The sequence below is a fragment of the Macrobrachium nipponense genome, chromosome 8 (genome assembly GCF_015104395.2).
Source record: "Macrobrachium nipponense isolate FS-2020 chromosome 8, ASM1510439v2, whole genome shotgun sequence".
NCBI classification, from domain to species: domain Eukaryota; kingdom Metazoa; phylum Arthropoda; class Malacostraca; order Decapoda; family Palaemonidae; genus Macrobrachium; species Macrobrachium nipponense.
The window spans coordinates 78,862,508-78,880,752 of NC_087203.1; the positions used below are offsets into that span (position 1 = coordinate 78,862,508).

The window sequence follows — 18,245 nt, forward strand, 5'->3', positions numbered from 1 at the left end:
GCATCATGTGTACGGAAAGGGAGGTTGCAACATGCTCATGATGTGCACGGACGGGGAGGTTGCAACACGCTCATGATTCGATGCAGAGGACGAAGCAGCCACAACAGATTGCACAAAGGAAAATACACTAACACTCTCCGAAACACCAACACTCTCGAGAACACGGCCGCATTGTTCCTCCCTCGTAGGCAAAGAAAGGGCAGTCCTTGGCCTTCCAACACTTGATACGGCGATGTGGCGTAGAGGGGGAAGAAGGAGAGGAAGACAGCACTGGTTCCTTACGCGATCTCTAACGCGATTTGTTATAGTACAAACATTAGAGCGGCACCTACTACACGTAATGTGGGGATCGGTCGCAGCCGAAGCCAAAAAACGAGAACATGAAAAACATGGATTTCTGGGGCACACACGTTGACGAGGCCGAGAAGGAGCAGAAGAAGCCATAATAAACAGCACACACACACACTAAACAATCGAAACGGGCAATAAACCGGGTAAAAACCGAGAGAGGTCAACCCCTCTCGCCCAGGTGGTTAAGAAAAAGACTGATGCGGTGGCATAGGTGCTGTGGTCTTTGACCACTCTTCACCCGATTTACGCATGCATTGCCAGATATCACAAGATTCCTTGCTTTCATCTGCGTTTTAACCGGATCCAGCTGGGTGCTAGAAATGATCCTATTGTTAAGACCGAAGGTTTGTTAGCGTATGAACAACTAGGCATTTATACAATATATCGAAGGTTTGTTAGCGTATGAACAACTAGGCATTTATACAATATACGTATAAGCTTTCTTTCAAGTTCTGACTTTTAAATTCTTATCAAATGTGCATAGTATATTAATTACTAGCAACACCTATGCGTGGCTAATAATACTGGTAATAACAAGTAAATTACCACAAACAACTCTCTATTCATAGCTGGTGCCAGTCACAAGGGGCTGCTGTTACAATATGCACTGTGTGGTATACTGTAAGTGGTCCCAAAAGTTCTATGAAGCATCCTTTCAGTCCCAAGTGTTCTGCATAATGCATTTTACTTTTCATCTATTACTTTCAGTCTCCTACCACCTGTGTACCATCTTTAACTTAAACTTGCTCTAGTTGCCACCTCTCATTTATGGACAAATCTTTCATACAAGCCTTAGTCGTCTAGAAATGTAACCTAGTAGCCATGTTGAAACCTAAAAAAAACAAAAAAAATTTGGATGATGATCCAGGCCAACCCATCTCAATTGTATATAAATGTGTTACCACTGCTTCATCATCAACCCTAAGTGGCTATTAGTATTAATAATGACAGGTGCCTGCAAAACCCTAGGCAAAGAACTTAAGAACTACATAGGTATGCAAGAAAATGATGCCTACTATGGGAGAACATCTAATAATGTAACCAATGATCAGAAATTTACTCTAAAAGATTTATAGTTCTGTTATATACTACAAAAAGATAAGCTTGGTACAAAATTTTGGAAGCCTTGCAAAAAAAAATGTAAATAACAGTGAAGATTTAGACAAAATTTAAGACTAAAAAGTAAAGCATGAACTGTATAAAACAAATACACAGTGCTTATAAATTAAAACGATTGCATACAGTACTGTACAAAATGCTTAAAAAAAATTGGAAATGAATTTACCAAATTTTCAAATACTTACCTTGAATAAGCAACAACCACAGCTGTAGCAATAAGACTCAAAGCTACGAGAACTTTCCAAATCAGCTCTAAACCTGAGCTGTTTATATGGCGTAACCTGAGGAATATCAGTAGTTATAGAAGATAAGTCATGAATGCTAAACGATAATGAAATATGACAAGGAACTTTCCTTATTATTTGCTATGCTCTACATGCTGAGTATAAATTGCAATGGGCTAGGCCACTGGTTCTTAAACTGAGGGATGTAGCCCCTAAGGGGGCATCAGCAATTTCCAGGAGAGGCGGGCGAGCCCAAGGGAAAAATAAAATATCTTTAAATTATATTCATTATTCTCTTAATATGAGTGAGGAAATAATATTCAGAAGTTTAAGAAAAAAAATGCAAAAGCATCACCTTAAAACATCAAGTTTCCTATAGTCTACTACAGTACAGTAGTACCTCGAGATACGAAATTAATCCGTTCCGAGGCACCCTTCGTATCATGAGGTTTTCGTATCTTGGACCACATTTTACATGTAAAATGGCTAATCCGTTCCAAGCCCTTCAAAAACACCCCAGTAAATTATATTTCCAGGCCTAAAACACATGTTCTAGGGTTACGATGCCGATCCAACAGAAGAAATATGACTCCAAAAAGGCAAAATACTGTACATACTTGAGTAATATTCAACTGCATGTAATGTTCAACCCCATTTTTACTGCATATATTAGGACTTTAGCATATGTCCCTTAGCAATAAGCCTAGCCTATGTTAGCGGTTGCTACTGTAGCCTAGTCTATGATTCAGACATCTAAACCTAAGAAGCTAAAAGCTTAGAATATGCCAATAAAATGTATAAATAATCAGTATGTACTCATTTCAAATAATTATTAATTAATCATTAACTATAATACACAAACAAACAAACAAAAAACCTTCCAATCGATTGTTTACATTCAGCTCTTACCGTCTTACAAGTACCGAACGAACGCCAAGCAATCATTTTTCCTAGGACACAGTAAGCCATAAATTTTCATTAGTATCTCTCTTCAACTAATAAAACTACCAAACAGTATAATAAACCATTCATTTTCTATTCTTTATTCTATCTTTACTAATGAGATACCGAGTTACTGACAGCTATAATGAAAACATATATGTAACGTAATATTAAACAGAAAGAGGAATTCTAAAAAATACGTATTTGTTGGCAGTCTGATTTATTTTATATTTTATGATATCTAATTCACAATTTTTTTATTAAATGTATTGCATGTACTCATTTCAAATAATTATTAACCCTTAAACGCTGAAGCGGTAAAAAAAAAATGTCTCCCGTGTGCCGGAGGTGTTTCAGAGTGAGCGCGGAAGCGGAAAAAATATTTTTTTTCAAAATTCACAGCGCGCTTAGTTTCAAGATTAAGAGTTCATTTTTGGCTCCTTTTTTTTGTCATTGGCTGAAGTTTAGTATGCAACCATCAGAAATGAAAAAAAAGATCATCATATATAAATAAAGCGATATATGATAGCGCAAAAACAAAATTTCATCTATAATTGTATTCAAATTGCGCTGTGCACGAACCGGTTAAAGGTAACAAGTTACTTTTTTTTCGTTGTAATGTACACTAAATTGCAATCCTTTTGGTATACATTGTCAACGATAAAAGCAACACAGAGAAAATATATCACAAAATAATGCATGAATTCGTAACGCGCGGTAGTAAACAAATATTTTTTTCAAAAATTCACCATAAATCTAAATATTGTCCTAGACACTTCCAATTTCTTTCAAAATGAAGACAAATGATTGAATATTACTATACTATAAGAATATTAGCTTACAAATGCAGTTTTCGACCATATCTGACGAGTTAAAGTTGACCGAATGTCGAATTTTTTTATATATATATTATTTATATGCAATTATTTCAGAAATAAAAAAAGCTACAACCTTCAAATATTTTTCGTTTTATTCTCCATGAAATTGCGCACATTTTCATATATAAAACTCTATGAAATGCCTAATATGAAACGGAGCAAATATTCCGAGAATGGGACGTACGGATTTCAGAGATTTGTGGCGGAGAATCCGCGCGCAGAGGGAAGGAAAGTTTTTTTTTAAATTCACCATAAATCTAAATATTGTGCTAGAGACTTCGGATTTGTTTCAAGATGAAGATAAATGACTGAATATTACTAGACTGTAAGAGTTTTGGCTTACAATTGCGTTTTTCGACCATTTCGGTAGAGTCAAAGTTGACTGAACGTGGTTTTTTTCTATTTATCGTGATTTATATGCAAATATTTCAAAAATGAGAAAAGCTACAACCTTCAATTATTTATTGTTGTATTCTACATGAAATTGCGCACATTTTCATATATAAAACTTTATGTAACGGCTAATTTAAAATGGTGCAAACATTACCACAATCGCACATATGATTTTTTCGGAAGAGTTACCGCGCGGACGTAACGAAAATGTTATTTTTTTCATAAATTCACCATAAATCGAAATATTGTGCTAGAGACTTCCAATTTGTCGCAAAATGAAGGTAAATGCTTGAATATTACTAGAATATAAGCGTTTTAGCTTACAATTGCGTTTTTTGACCATTTCAGTAGAGTCAAAGTTGACCGAAGGTTGAAAATTTGTCACTTATCATTTTTTATATGAAAATATTTCAAAATTGATAAAACTACAACCATGAGTTGTTTTTAGTTGTATTGTGCATGAAATTGCGCACATTTTCATATATAAAACTTTATTTAACGGCTAATTTAAAATGGTGCAAACATTACCACAATCGCATATGTGATTTTTTTCAGAAGAGTTACCGCGCGGACGTAAGGAGAAGGTTTTATCATAAATTCACCATAATTCGAAATATTGTGCTAGAGACTTCCAATTAGTTGCAAAATTAAGGTAAATGATTGAATATTACTAAAATATAAGAGTTTTAGCTTACAATTGCGTTTTTCGACCATTTCAGTAGAGTCAAAGTTGACCGAAGGTTGAAATTTTGGCACTTATCGTTATTTATATGAACATATCTCAAAACTGATAAAAGCTACAATCATGAGTATTTTTTTGTTATATTCTACATAAAAATGCGCACATTTCCATATATAATACTCCATGTAACGGCTAATTTAAAATGGTACAAAAATTATGTCAAAGTGACGAAATAATTTCAGAGATGTGTCACATACTTTTTAGTACGGCAAGAAAGAAATTCGCGCTTGCGCGCCTGCGTAACGATTGTAAACAAAACAACACCTTGATCCGTGAACTCCCAGCATCCCCCAACCGGCGCGTGATTCAAGAGTTTTCGGCTGGTAGGCCTAAAAGTATTTTTCCGCGAATTTTTTTTTTAAAAAAAAAACTTTTGTATGTCGACGTATAAAATAAATAGTTCCAGTCGGCACCCAAGAGGACAAAAAAAATGTCGACGTAAAATAGTCCAGTCGGCGTTTAAGGGTTAAGTAACCATTAACTATAATAAAAAAACAAAAAAAAAAAAGCTTCCAAACTTCTGTTTACATCCAGCACTTACGAGTATCGAACGATCGCCAAGCAATCACTTTACACAGTAAGCCATAAATTTTCATTATCTCTCTTCAACTACTGAAACTATCAAACAGTATAATAACCATTCATTTCTATTCTTTATTCTATCTTTACCTAATGTTTTTTTTTATTAAATGTGTTGCATGAATAAGTTTTTCAATTTACAGCATCCTTTTACCAACAGAATACTTAAAGCACAAGGGGTAGATGCTGACCAATAGGAGAGCAGGATCTTATGGGGCGACTAGCATCAGGAACCAATGGGAGAGCGGGAGGATGGTGGCAAGTTTACTCAGCTGGCGGCGCGGGAATTATAAAATTGTTCTCGGTGGTCCGGGCGAATCTCGGGACTTTACAGCAACAACCTTTCGTATCTTGAAAACTTTTCGTGTGTAGAGCTGTAAAATTTTTCATATTTGCTTTCGTATCTCGAGTTTTTCGTAAGTTGAGCCTTTTGTATGTCGAGGTACCACTGTACTTTAGTTAATAAATGGGGGGGAGGGGGGAGCAGCAGTTTTTGCACATAGATGCAAGGGGGGAACAGAGGGAAAGACCAATTCTTAGAGAGGGCATGGTAATAAAAAGTTTAAGAACCACTGGGCTAGGCAATCTCTACAATGTTATACTATTCTGTTGTAATACCTGGCAATTTCTGCAATACAAAAATAGATGAAGTGAGTATAATTTAAAGTCTAATTACTCGTACTTCCTACTGCTTATGATGACCTAATGACTGCAACCTAAAAAATAACCTAAAAAATGATATTTTTATGATAAAATAATTTTACATATACTTACCAAGCAATTACATAGCCAAGAGCTTTCTAACTTGGCAGTCCAAAATTCAAATTTTGCAGTGGCACTATCACTTGTGTAGGTGTGCAGGACCCACCCACTTTCAGGATCATGTCTATCTTTGGGGAGGAGGGGGTGCTCTGTTTATGTGATTGCTTGGTAAATATACATATGTAAAACCTTATTTTATCATAAAAATATGTTATTGTTAGTATACAATAAGGTTTTGTACATACTTACCTGGCAGATATATACTTAGCTTTACGTCTCTGACGTCACGACAGAATTCAAAACTCGCGGCACACGCGACAGGTAGGTCAGGTGATCTACCTTACCCGCCGCTGGGTGGCGGCTGTAAGAACCAATCTCCCTTTCCAGCCAGAATTTTTCTCTTCCACCTGTCTCCTGAGGGGAGGCTGGGAGGGCCATCAATCGTATATATCTGCCAGGTAAGTATGTACAAAACCTTATTGTATACTGACAATAACATTTTTGTACATGAACTTTCCTGTCAGATATATACTTAGCTGATTGACACCCTTGGTGGAGGAAAGAGACAGCCATATAAATATGGAAAAAAGGGGAAAAACAACACTTGTTGTAGGATGTAAAATACAACCTTGGTTCTTACCTGTTTAGGCAGAAGACTTCGTAGTTACTGTCTATGAGTCTGCGTTGCCTGAAGAGCTTCAGCGAGGCGTGACCTACAGCTGACAGACTCCTTTGGGGTCTATTTCCCAAGGGATTTGGTATCCGCTTACTTGATAGAATCCGAGCAGGATCTTGTCAAAGGGGATTCGCCCTCTTATATGACAGAACCTAAAACCACTATCATTGCAAGGAGCTCAACATAAACCGATCACCTAACCAATCTAATCATTGTTAGACATACGACATGAAAGACATGCCTACCCGCATGTCTTTCAAACAACCAAAAACTTACAACCTAAACAAGGGGGAAAAAAATATACTACAAAAGGATATGTCTCAGCTCCCTGCCCCAGCACCGAATCCGCCGATACGTACGGCCTAACGCGAAGCACTTTTCATACATAATTTTGACGTCTCTCAGATAGTGGTTTGCGAAGACTGATTGCAACGCCAGAATGTTGCCTTCATAATATTACTCAGGGATATGTTTTTATTGAAAGTTAATGAAGTGGCAATAGCTCTTACCTCATGAGCTTTGACCTTCAGAAGCTTGAATTGACTTTCATCACATATCGCATGTGCTTCTTTCACCAGGCTTCTGATGAAGAAAGAAAGCGCATTCTTCGAAAGAGCCCTCCTTGGATCTCTTACAGAGCACCAAAGGTTGACATCATTGACCTTAAGTTTCTTCTTTCTCTGAAGATAAAACTTTAAACTTCGTACTGGGCAAAGTGACCTCTCTGCTTCCTCGCCTACTAAGACAGACAAACCTCGGACTTCAAAAACTCCTAGGCCAAGGATTTGAGGGGTTCTCGTTCTTGAGCCAAGAACGAAGGCAGGAATGCACAGATAGCTGCATCTCCTCTGAATCCCACTTTCCCTTCTATTGCATGGAGTTCACTAATCTTCTTTGCGGAAGCCAATGCCATGAGAAAAAGTGTCTTCCTCGTGAGGTCTCTAAAGAGCAGACTGAGGCGGTTCGAACTTAGGGGACCTAAGGAAGAGTAGCACTACATCCAGATTCCAAAAAAACTTTCTCGGAATCTCTGGCGAAACCTTTTTGGATGTTTCAAAAGATCTTATTAGATCATGAAGGTCCTTGTCTTCTGAAATGTTTAAGTCTCTGTGCCTAAACACTGCAGCCAGCATGCTACGATAACCTTTAATGGTTGATACCGCCAGTCCACTTTTCTCCCTAAGGAAAAGTAAGAAGTCTGCTATTTAGGTTACAGAGGTACTGGAAGAGGAAAAGTGATGGTTCCTACACCACTGTCGAAAGACGTCCCACTTCGATTGGTAGACTCTAAGGGTAGAAGGCCTTCTTGCTGCTGCGATAGCCGTTGCAACTCTTGCAGAAAACCCTCTCGTTCTGACCAAACTTTTGACAGTCTGAAGCCAGTCAGACCCGAGCGAGCGGGGAGGTTTCTGTGATACCTGTCGAAGTGGGGTTGTCTGAGCAGATCGATCCTCTGTGGTAATGTTCTCAGAAAATCTACTAACCATTCCAGTACCTCTGTGAACCATACTTGTGCGGGCCAGAACGGGGCTACCAGCGTCATCCTTGCTGCCTCCGATTCTGCAAACTTCTTGAGAGTTTCTCCCAGTATCTTGAAGGGAGGAAAAGCATACGTGTCTAGGCCCTTCCAATCTAGGAGAAAAGCATCTATTGACACTGCCCTCGGGTCCGATATCGGAGAGGCAGTAGTTGCCTATCCATCCTCGCATTCTTGGCTGTGGCGAAGAGGTCTATGTGAGGCCTGCCCCAAAGACTCCACAGGTCCTGGCAAACATCCTCGTGAAGAGTCCACTCTGCAGGCAGGACTTGATCTTTCCTGCTTAGGAGGTCTGCTCTGACGTTCTTTTCTCCCTGTACGAAAACCTGGTAAGGAGACATCTTCCTTTCCCCTGCCCACAGCAGAAGTTCTTTTGCTGTCTCGTACAGGGAGAAGGAGTGAGTCCCTCCTTGCTTCCTGATGTATGCCAGGGCCGTGGTGTTGTCCGAGTTGATCTGAACTGCCGAAGCTAGGACGTAGGGCTCGAATGCTTTCAAAGCTAGCCAAACAGCCATCAGCTCTTTCTTGTTGATGTGCCAGGTCACCTGTTCTTTCTTCCAGGTGCCTGACACTTCTTCTTTGAGCCGAGCGTTGCTCCCCAACCTGTTTCCGACGCGTCAGAATACAACACTTGGTTGGGGTTCGGCGGATGTGAAGGACATCCCTTCTGCAAACCTGAGAGGGTTTGCCCCACCAAGAGAGGTCCTTCTTGATTTCTCTTGAAATCTTGAAGGAGAACTCTAGGTTTTGCGAACGACACCTCCAGTTTCGATGTAGAAAGAACTGGAGAGGTCGAGGTCCTTCCTAGAGAAAGGAATTGCTCCAACAAGAGGAAGAGTGTCCCCCCAACAAACTCATCCACTCCCTCGCTTAGTGCATAACGGTCTTTCTCTAGGAAGGCTTTTTGACTTTCTCTGACCCTCGGGCTATCCTTTCTGGAGAAGGAAAAGCCCGAAAATCCAGAGAACCATCCGAATCCCCAGATAGATACGATCTTGACTGGGGATTAACTGACTTTTGAAAGTTCACCAAAGTCCCAGAGAACTCGCCATGAAAAGGTCTTTTGTAGGTCCTCCAAACATCTTTTCTGTGACTTGGCTCTGATTAGCCAGTCGTCCAAGTAAAGGGACACCCTGACTCCCTCCAAATGTAGCCATCTTGCTACATTTTTCATTAGTCCTGTGAAGACCTGAGGGGCTGTTGAAAGGCCAAAACACAAGGCCCTGAATTGGAATATCCTTCCTTCCCATCATGAAACCTGAGGTATTTCCTTGAAGAAGGATGGATCGGCACATGGAAGTAAGCATCCTGAAGATCTAGGGACACCATCCAATCCCCTGGACGAAGAGCCGCCAACACTGAGGATGTCGTCTCCATGGAGAACTTCCTCTTTTCTACAAAGAAATTCAGGGCGCTTACATCCAGAACAGGTCTCCATCCTCCTGAGGCTTTTGGAACTAGAAACAGGCGTTGTAAAAGCCCGCTGAGCATGGGTCGCTCACTAGCTCTATAGCCTCTTTCTCTAACATTTTTTGTTCTACTGCCTGCGTTAGAGCGTGGCTCATGATGGGATACCCTGTACCTGGCCACCAACTCCCTCGGAGTCGTCGTCAAAGGTGGTCTTTCTGTAAAGGGAATCAGATATCCTTTCCGGATAATCGAGAGGGACCAGTTGTCCGCTCCTCTCTTTGCCCAGGCTTCTGCGAATCTTAGAAGCTGGCACCTACTGATGTCTGGAGGACATACTTTCCTACTTCTTAGCTCTGGATGAGTGCGCGACAAGGATCTTCCTCTCTTGAAGGGTTTCTATTACCTCTTGAGGTAGAGGCTCTAGAAGGAGGGCCCCCTCGAAAAGGTTCCTGTCTAGCTGAAGTCTCCTTCTTAGTCTTCGTCTGGAAGGAGGTCCTAGGTTTCCAGGCAGACTGAGCGAGCATGTCTTGAGTCGCCTTCGCAGAGATAGCTCCTGAGATGTCCGGGATTATCTTCTTTTGGAAGAGAAGCGGCGAGAGTTGCGAATAGAAAAGCGTGACTCTTTGAGCATGCGAGACGACTTTGTAAGAAAAGAGCACAAGACTGATCTTTTCTTAAGAACCCCTGCTCCAAACAGGGAGGCTACTTCGCTCGATCCATCTCTAACTGCCTTATCCATGCACGTCAGTACACTGTTGAGATCCTCGGGCGAAATGGAATCCGGGTTCTGAGTCTTTTTAGCCAAGACCCCCAAAGACCAGTCAAGGAAGTTGAAGACTTCCAAGACTCTGAACATTCCCTTCAACAGGTGGTCGAGCTCGTTCATAGCCCAGGTAGTCTTAGCTGACAAGAGAGCCGAGCGTCGTGCGGCATCCACCAGTGAAGAGAAGTCCGCGTCTGCAGATGACGGTAGACCCAGGCCTAGGGGTTCTCCAGACTCATACCAAAAGCCTAGTCTGCCCGTAAGCTTGGAAGGGGGGAAAGAAAACACAGTCTTCCCTTTCTCCTCCTTAGAAAGAAGCCAATCACCAAAACCTCTCAAAGCCTTCTTCATCGAGATGGTTGGCTTCATCCTTACACAGGAGGAAACCTTCGTCTTCTTAGAAGTCGAGAATAACGAGAGGAGAAGGAGGAGCGACGGGAGTAAGAGCGTCTCCAAACTCTTGAAGAAGGAGGTCTGTCAGGATCTTGTAGGACGAGACCGAAGAATCCTTAAACCTTACTAAGTCCTCTTCTGAAGGTTCCACTTCATCCACCGACGAACCTTCGGCTTCTTTACGAGAGCAGCTGGACTTCTCTAAAGAAGTGCGTCTATCTAGTGAGTGTCTGGCAGCCGTCTGGCGCCTATCAGGGGAAGCCAAAGCTTCGGGAGAGCTCCTATCGAATGCGTCCTTCCTACTCCGATGAGTGCGTCCTCTGTGATCCTGAAGTCTACTCCTAGATTCACGGGAGTCCAAAGGGGAGCGCCTGCTAGGAGAGGAGAGCATACTCTGCTCACCGGCGCCTAAACAGAATCCATGCGCCTGTCAAAAGGAGAGCGCTGGCTGCCTGGCGAACTGAGCCTAAAATGAGGAAGAACGCCTACTAGGCTCTTGGCGCCTACCTACAGGAGAGCGAATCCCTGGAGAAGATCGCCTACTCGGAGACAGGCGTCTACCATGATCCACAAACTTAGATCGAGACGCGTGGGTCTCTGCAAAAGGTAGTCTCTCAGCCGAGACATTTCTTTCAGGCTCTTTACGCCTGACCTGAACAGAGCGGCTAACAGGTGAACCGCGCCTATCAGGAGAAAAGCGCCTATCTTCCGCACAGCGCTTGGAAGTGGAGAGCGGGCTACTTGGGAGTAGCGCCTACCAGGCTCTAGGCGCCTAACATAAGGAGAGATCCTGTCTCTTGAAGAATCCATGTATGAGGAGGCTCTCTTATCCGGAGATTGGAGGATCTTCGGAAAGGAGCGAGAAGACGAAGCTGTGCACTTATCTTTAGACGAGCGTCTACTAGGCGCTAGATCCCTTTCTACTGGAGAAATGAAGTCGCCAGGAGAAAGCTTCTTGGGCGATTGTCGCCTGGAAGACGACAAGCGTCTGCCAAGGGAAGAGCGCCTCCTTCCATCCGCTGTTACAGGAGAGAGAGCCGCCTCCGACTGAGAAGGCAACGCAGGCGAAGGTAGCCTAGACTTCTTGACGGGGAGAGAGACGTCCTTCTTACGACGCGTAACCTCCAGCCAAGGAGCCCGCCAGAGCCCAAAATCTGAGCTTGCAGCCCCGCAAGAATCCGAGCTGGAGATCTTGCAAAATCCTCCACAGGGGATGAGATCGAAGCCTACTCTGAGGCGAGAACTCCTGATCCCTCCTGGTTTCTTGAAATCCACTTCAGGCTCTTCTGGAAAACATTCCGGGCTGGAAGGAAAGGCGCAAGGAGCCTTCCAGGCTCTCTTCAGCGGTCGCGATGAATCCGAGGCGCTACATCCTCTTCTAGGCGAAGGTGAAGAAGAAGAAGAGAAGCATTGGCGTAACACCTCCTTCTTAGAGCGAACAAAGGCAGCCTGGGAACGAACATCAGGATCTACCGAGGGGACGCCTGATCGGTGGGAGTTCTCCCTAACCTTCCTGCGGCTGTTGACTTTCCTCCTCCACTGGGACTGGGAGTCTGCAAGAGGTCTAGGCCTGGAAGCATTAAGGAGCCGATCAGACGCACCCTCCACTGCACTGGGGTCACTGCACAATTCACCTTCACTATTACTCTTACCTTGCAATGAACGAATTTCTTCTCCATGCTAAGGATCGTGGCTCTCATGTTGCCACTTCCGAAGTCGTATCTTTAGGTTCCGAGCAGGGAGCAGGAGCTGAAACTGGAGAAGGGTCTAGTGCTACAACAGGATTGTCTACTTCTACCTCGCTAATACGAGACTTACTAGAACTTCTAGATGAAGCTTTTCTCACCCTGTCTTTCTCCAACTTCCTCAAGTAGGAAGAAAGAGACTTCCATTCACCCTCATCCAACTTCTCACACTCATTACACGGGTTAATAAAAGAACATTCTTTACCCCTACATTTCAAGCATACTGTGTGAGGATCTACCGTAGCTTTCGGTAGCCTCACCTTGCATTCATCTATAGAGCACACCCTAAACATAGAAGATTTCTTAACCTCTACATCAGACATCTTGAAATCAAAGAAAAATCCAAACCAATAGTCAAAAAACAATCCACAAGCGCGTATGCCAAGCCAACAAGATCAGGTACTTCACCGAAAGTCAGTCCAAATAAATCCAAGGCAACGAGAATCGAATAAAGCTGTCAGGAGGTAACAACCACAGGTGTAGTCGTCACCGGCGACAGAAAAATTCTGGCTGGAAAGGGAGATTGGTTCTTACAGCCGCCACCCAGCGGCGGGTAAGGTAGATCACCTGACCTACCTGTCGCGTGTGCCGCGAGTTTTGAATTCTGTCATGACGTCAGAGACGTAAAGCTAAGTATATATCTGACAGGAAAGTTCATGTACAAAAATAATTTTTACACAAGTGACTTACCAAGCAATTACATGACTGATTCCACTTTGAAAGGAGGTGGGAATCATGGACAAAAGCTACTCCAAAACATTAAAAGAATGATAATGGTTTTCAAATAAACACTGCTAGCATTGTAACACTGCTCACTGTAGCTTACCTGGTAAGGGAGCCACTGCAGATGATTACAGGCAGTCCTCGGTTATCGGCAATTTGGTTTTATGCCCTTGTTCTAGCACCGAAAATCGTTATCAGTGCCGATAATAGAGTATTGGTGATGATACATACCTAACAGAGGCACCATTAACCGGTTATCAGCGCCAAAATCTGGTTATTGGCGTCGATAAGCACAGAAAGTTGCCGATTTTGGTTAACAGCAATTTTGCTTATCATCAAGTTCCACAAAGAAGGAAAAAGATCTTGAACCCAACTTCACAAAGGAAGAATCCCATATGCAGCCAAGTGGCGACTCACGTACATGACCGTGAGATGAACCATGAACACGGTCGCGGGACGAAGCTCATACACGGTCGTGAGATGTCGACCGACGGACAAGAGATCATCCTGGAGAAGGAGATTGTGAACAACGAATGTAGTATTTCCCAGGAGAACAAAAAGAAGAACGCCTAGGCCTCTTGGACACAGGAGGAAGGCGTTCCTTTCCATCGCACATGGGTGAAGCAGCATTAATGCATTGGGAGACATGATTGACGAAAATCTCATGTCCACAACCCACAACATCCTCACGTCCGACACTGGGAACAAGTCCATGGGGATGAAGAACAGGCGAAGGGGCTGTAGTCTCTGGAAGAGGAGTACTACTCCTAGAAGGCCATGGATCAGCTACCTGACAGGGAACCACCTTTGACCTCTTATTGGAGCCTTATCGTCCTTGCAACAAACTCGAACAGTCTGAGGAGATGAAGAACTAGCTTGAGCAGAGGGAAGATCATCCCGAACTGGTACACATCCATGTACGTGAAGAGGAGAGTCACGTCCGTGTTGGGAAAACAATGAAACATCTCACACCCTCAGAAGATGAAGCAACGAAGTCCTGAATCTTCCAACATCTGACTTGAGAACAAGGAGGAGGAGGAGGAGGAGAGGGCAATGGAGAAGGGGAAGGAGCTCTTGGCCTGTGATGCTTCCTGCTAGAAACTCCACAATACTTCTTGTGAAAAACAGAATCCAGCCTAACAACATTATAGCCTGAAATAATGCCTCCGATGGGTTGACAACCGACTGGGATGATGTCATGGACGAAGCTGGATGTGATGTCGCAGCAACAGGAGATCAGAGTAATGTCACCAATGCTGACATCACAGCATTTGGACTGGCAGCCTGAGTCTATGGCCTCACTGATAGCGGAATAAAGGGTGACCCAGGATGCGGCATAGTTACCAATAACGTCCTGCTAGGTGGCAGCACACATGCCCCAAATTAGTGTAGACCAGGAGGAGGAGGGGGGGACTGCTAGGGGAGCCGATGGAGGAAGACGAGCAGATATGAAATGCGACAAGAGGCCTTCTAGAGGGGATATCCCACAGGCCTAGGCCAAGAGGAGGAGTACCACCTGAAAGAGAGGGGGCAACTTTATACAAAAAATTACCCTGTGCAACTCCCAATAACTAATTCCATAGATGAATCAATGAATGAAAAGGAAGGAGACAGATTGTCAAAGGAAGACATAGCGGTAAGAAAAACTATGGAAGAAGGGGAAACAAAACCATCCACTCGGGAAGGCATGAATCCTTCAAGTGGGACGAGAAGACAACCTACGATGCTTCCTCTTCTTGTAGAAACTCTTCCACTGCAACAAAGACCAGAATCAACATTCTGGGCATGAGTTAGTGATGTTGCAAAAATTAGAATGACACCTACTGCAAGTGGTATGGGGGTCAGTCAAGGAGGAAGCCAACCCTGGAAGGCCCAGACAGATGAGTTGACAGGGCCTAGACTTCTTGGGGGAATCCATGATAACACACAAGCAGGCACACACACTCAAAAACACAAAAAGCAGAATCAAATCATGGGCTAAGCAAAGGAACTGGCTTGGGAAGGGGGAGAGCAAAAGCGAACATCCACTCTCCAAGGTGGTTGAAGCAAGAATAATGCTTCACAGGATTTCATGCATTGTCAGTGATCACACTCCACCTCGTATACACGAGTTGCCAGATACCAAAGATTCATTGCATTACAATCTTTGATTGTTTTTAACTGGTTTCCAGCTGGTGCTACAAGATTTATCCAATTGTGAGGACCGAAGGTTTGTTCTGCATATGAACACCTAATCCTCTCTTTAGTTACAGTTAAAAGGTTAGTTTCAACTCTACTGCACATATTCCTGTTGAATTCATCTTTTGGTCTTGGAATCAAATTTAACACCATACAAACATGATGCCCAATAATAACAAAATAAAAACTGGCCATAACAATATTATTCAAAATAATTTAAACACATGAGAAAATTATTAGAAAAAGTAATACAAAATGACATGCATATAAAGAGATAGTTTATCCTTTAAATATGATATTGTTAGTATACAATAAAGTTTTGTACATACTTACCCGGCAGATATATACTTAGCTTATGTCTCTGACGTCCCGACAGAATTCAAAACTCGCGGCACATGCTACAGGTAGGTCAGGTGATCACCCTCTCCCGCCGCTGGGTGGCAGGAATAGGAACCATTCCCGTTTTCTGACCAGATTTTCTCTTACACCTATCTCCTGAGGGGAGGTTGGATGGGCCATTCATGTATATATCTGCCGGGTATGTACAAAACTTTATTGCATACTAACAATATCATTTTTGTACATGCAACTTCCCCGGCAGATATATACTTAGCTGATTGACACCCTTGGTGGCGGGTAAGAGATAGTTACTCAATATAAACAACAATAAAAACAGGGAAACAACATCTGTTGTAGGTCATATATATAAACTTATTTAAAACCTTGGTTCCTACCTTATTGGGCAGAAGACTTCATGATTACTGTCTATGAGTCTGCTTGCCTCAAGAGTTTCAGTGGGGATGAGACCTGACACTGATAGCTCTTCTGGATCGTGTCAATGGGGGCGAGCCCACTTACTTGACAGAGCCTTGTCTTGGATCATACCAATGGGGGCTGACCCACTTACATGGTAGAGCCTTCACCTTTGTCATATCAACGGGGACTAACCCTCTTACATGACAGAGCCTAGGTCCAAACCACTAACAAGGAGCACAAAAAACCAATCCCGACCACCTAACCACACTACATTTGTTAACACTAAGATTTGAAAGGAGCATTCCCAAAACCCCTTCCAATCGACCATAAAACACAACACCAAAAACGTTTAAAATTACTAACTTAACTAACTATAAAGGATTAGGTTCAGCTCCTTGCCCCAGCAACGAATCCGCAGACACGAACGGTCCGAGAGAGAAGCACTTATCATAAGAGACTGGCACGTCTCTTAAGTAATTTGATGCAAAAACCGAATTGCACCTCCAGTAGGTGGATTCGACAAGAGCCTGTATAGACATATTCCTATGATACACTAAAGAGGTAGCTACAGCTCTGACCTCATGTGCTTTGACTCTTAGAAGCCTTAAATGTTCCTCTTCACAGGAAGCATGCGCTTCTCTGATAAAGTCTTTAATAAAAAAACGCTTGAGCATTCTTAGAAATCATCCTCTTTGGATTTCTTACGGAACACCAAAGGCTATCCACATTTCCACCAAGTAGCTTCTTCCTCTCTAGGTAGAACTTGAGGATCCTGACTGGGCACAATGTCCTCTCTAAGTCTCTCCCTACCAAAGAGGACAGTCCCTTAATCTCAAAGTCCTTGGCCATGGTTTGGAAGGATTTTCGTTCTTTGCTAAGAACAGGGGATTAAAGGAGCATACTGCAGAATCTTCCTTAAAGCCCACAGTTCCTTCTAAAGCCTGAAGCTCACTAACTCTCTTAGTAGAGGCTAGTGCAAAGAGAAAGAGAGACTTTCTAGTCAAGTCTCTGAATGAGGAATTTTGAGGAGGTTCGAATTTCTCGGACATTAAATATCTAAGGACCACATCCAGGTTCCAACTAGGTGGTCTTATAGTCTTGGACTTCGAGGTTTCAAAGGACCTTATCAAGTCATGCAGATCCTTGTCCTCCGAGATATTAAGGCCTCTATGTCTGAAAACAGAGGACAGCATGCTTTTATATACTTTTATTGTGGTAACGGCCAGATTGCATTTCTCCCTCAAATAAAGGAGAAAAATCAGCTATTTCCGTTACAGAGGTTACTGGAAGAGGATACTTTCTGGGCCCTGGCCCATCTTCGGAACACCACCTCCCCACTTCGACTGGTACACGCGAAGAGTTGAAAGTCTTCTGGCTCTTGCAATTGCCTTTGCAGCCTTGCGTGAAAACCCCCTCGCTCTGACGAGTCCTTCGACAGTCTGAAGGCAGTCAGACTGAGAGCGGGGAGGTTTTTGTGGTAACTGTCGAAGTGGGGTTGTCTGAAAAGATCCTTCCGCAGTGGAAGGGACCTCGGGAAATCTATCATCCATTCCAGTACCTCTGTGTACCAATCTTGGGCTGGCCAGAATGGGGCGATGAGGGTCAGTTTTGCTCCCTCCCCTGAGACGAACTTCCTTACCACTTCTCCTATTATCTTGAAAGGAGGAAAAGCGTACCCGTCGATCCCCTTCCAATCTAGAAGGAGACCGTCCACTGCAACTGCCTTTGGATCTGATATCGGAGAGCAGTAGTTCTCCAACCTCGCATTCCAATTCGTGCGAACAGGTCGATATTGGGTCTCCCCCAGAGGTCCCAAATCTCGGTTGCCACACTTCTGAATGCAGAGTCCAATCCGTGGAAAGGACCTGATCTCTTCTGCTCAGAAGATCTGCTCTTACGTTCTTTTCCCCTTGGATGAACCTGGTTAGGAGAGTTATTCGCCGTTCCTCGGTCCAAAGAAGAAGCTCCCTTGCTTTCTCGAAAAGGGAGGAGGAGTGAGTCCCTCCCTGTTTCCTTATGTAGGCTAGAGCTGTCGTGTTGTCCGAGTTCACTTGCAACACGGCACCCAAGACTT

General features: G+C 43.1%; 1 protein-coding gene across 1 annotated transcript in view; it reads right to left on the bottom strand.

The window, feature by feature from the left end:
* The window catches only part of LOC135222873 (dolichyldiphosphatase 1-like), a 205,597-nt gene that overhangs the window by 49,129 nt on the left and 138,223 nt on the right, over positions 1 to 18,245 (bottom strand). The window contains exon 4 of the mRNA XM_064261222.1: positions 1,656 to 1,751. Coding sequence (XP_064117292.1) covers positions 1,656 to 1,751 — 96 coding nt within the window. The remainder of the gene's footprint in view (positions 1 to 1,655; positions 1,752 to 18,245) is intronic.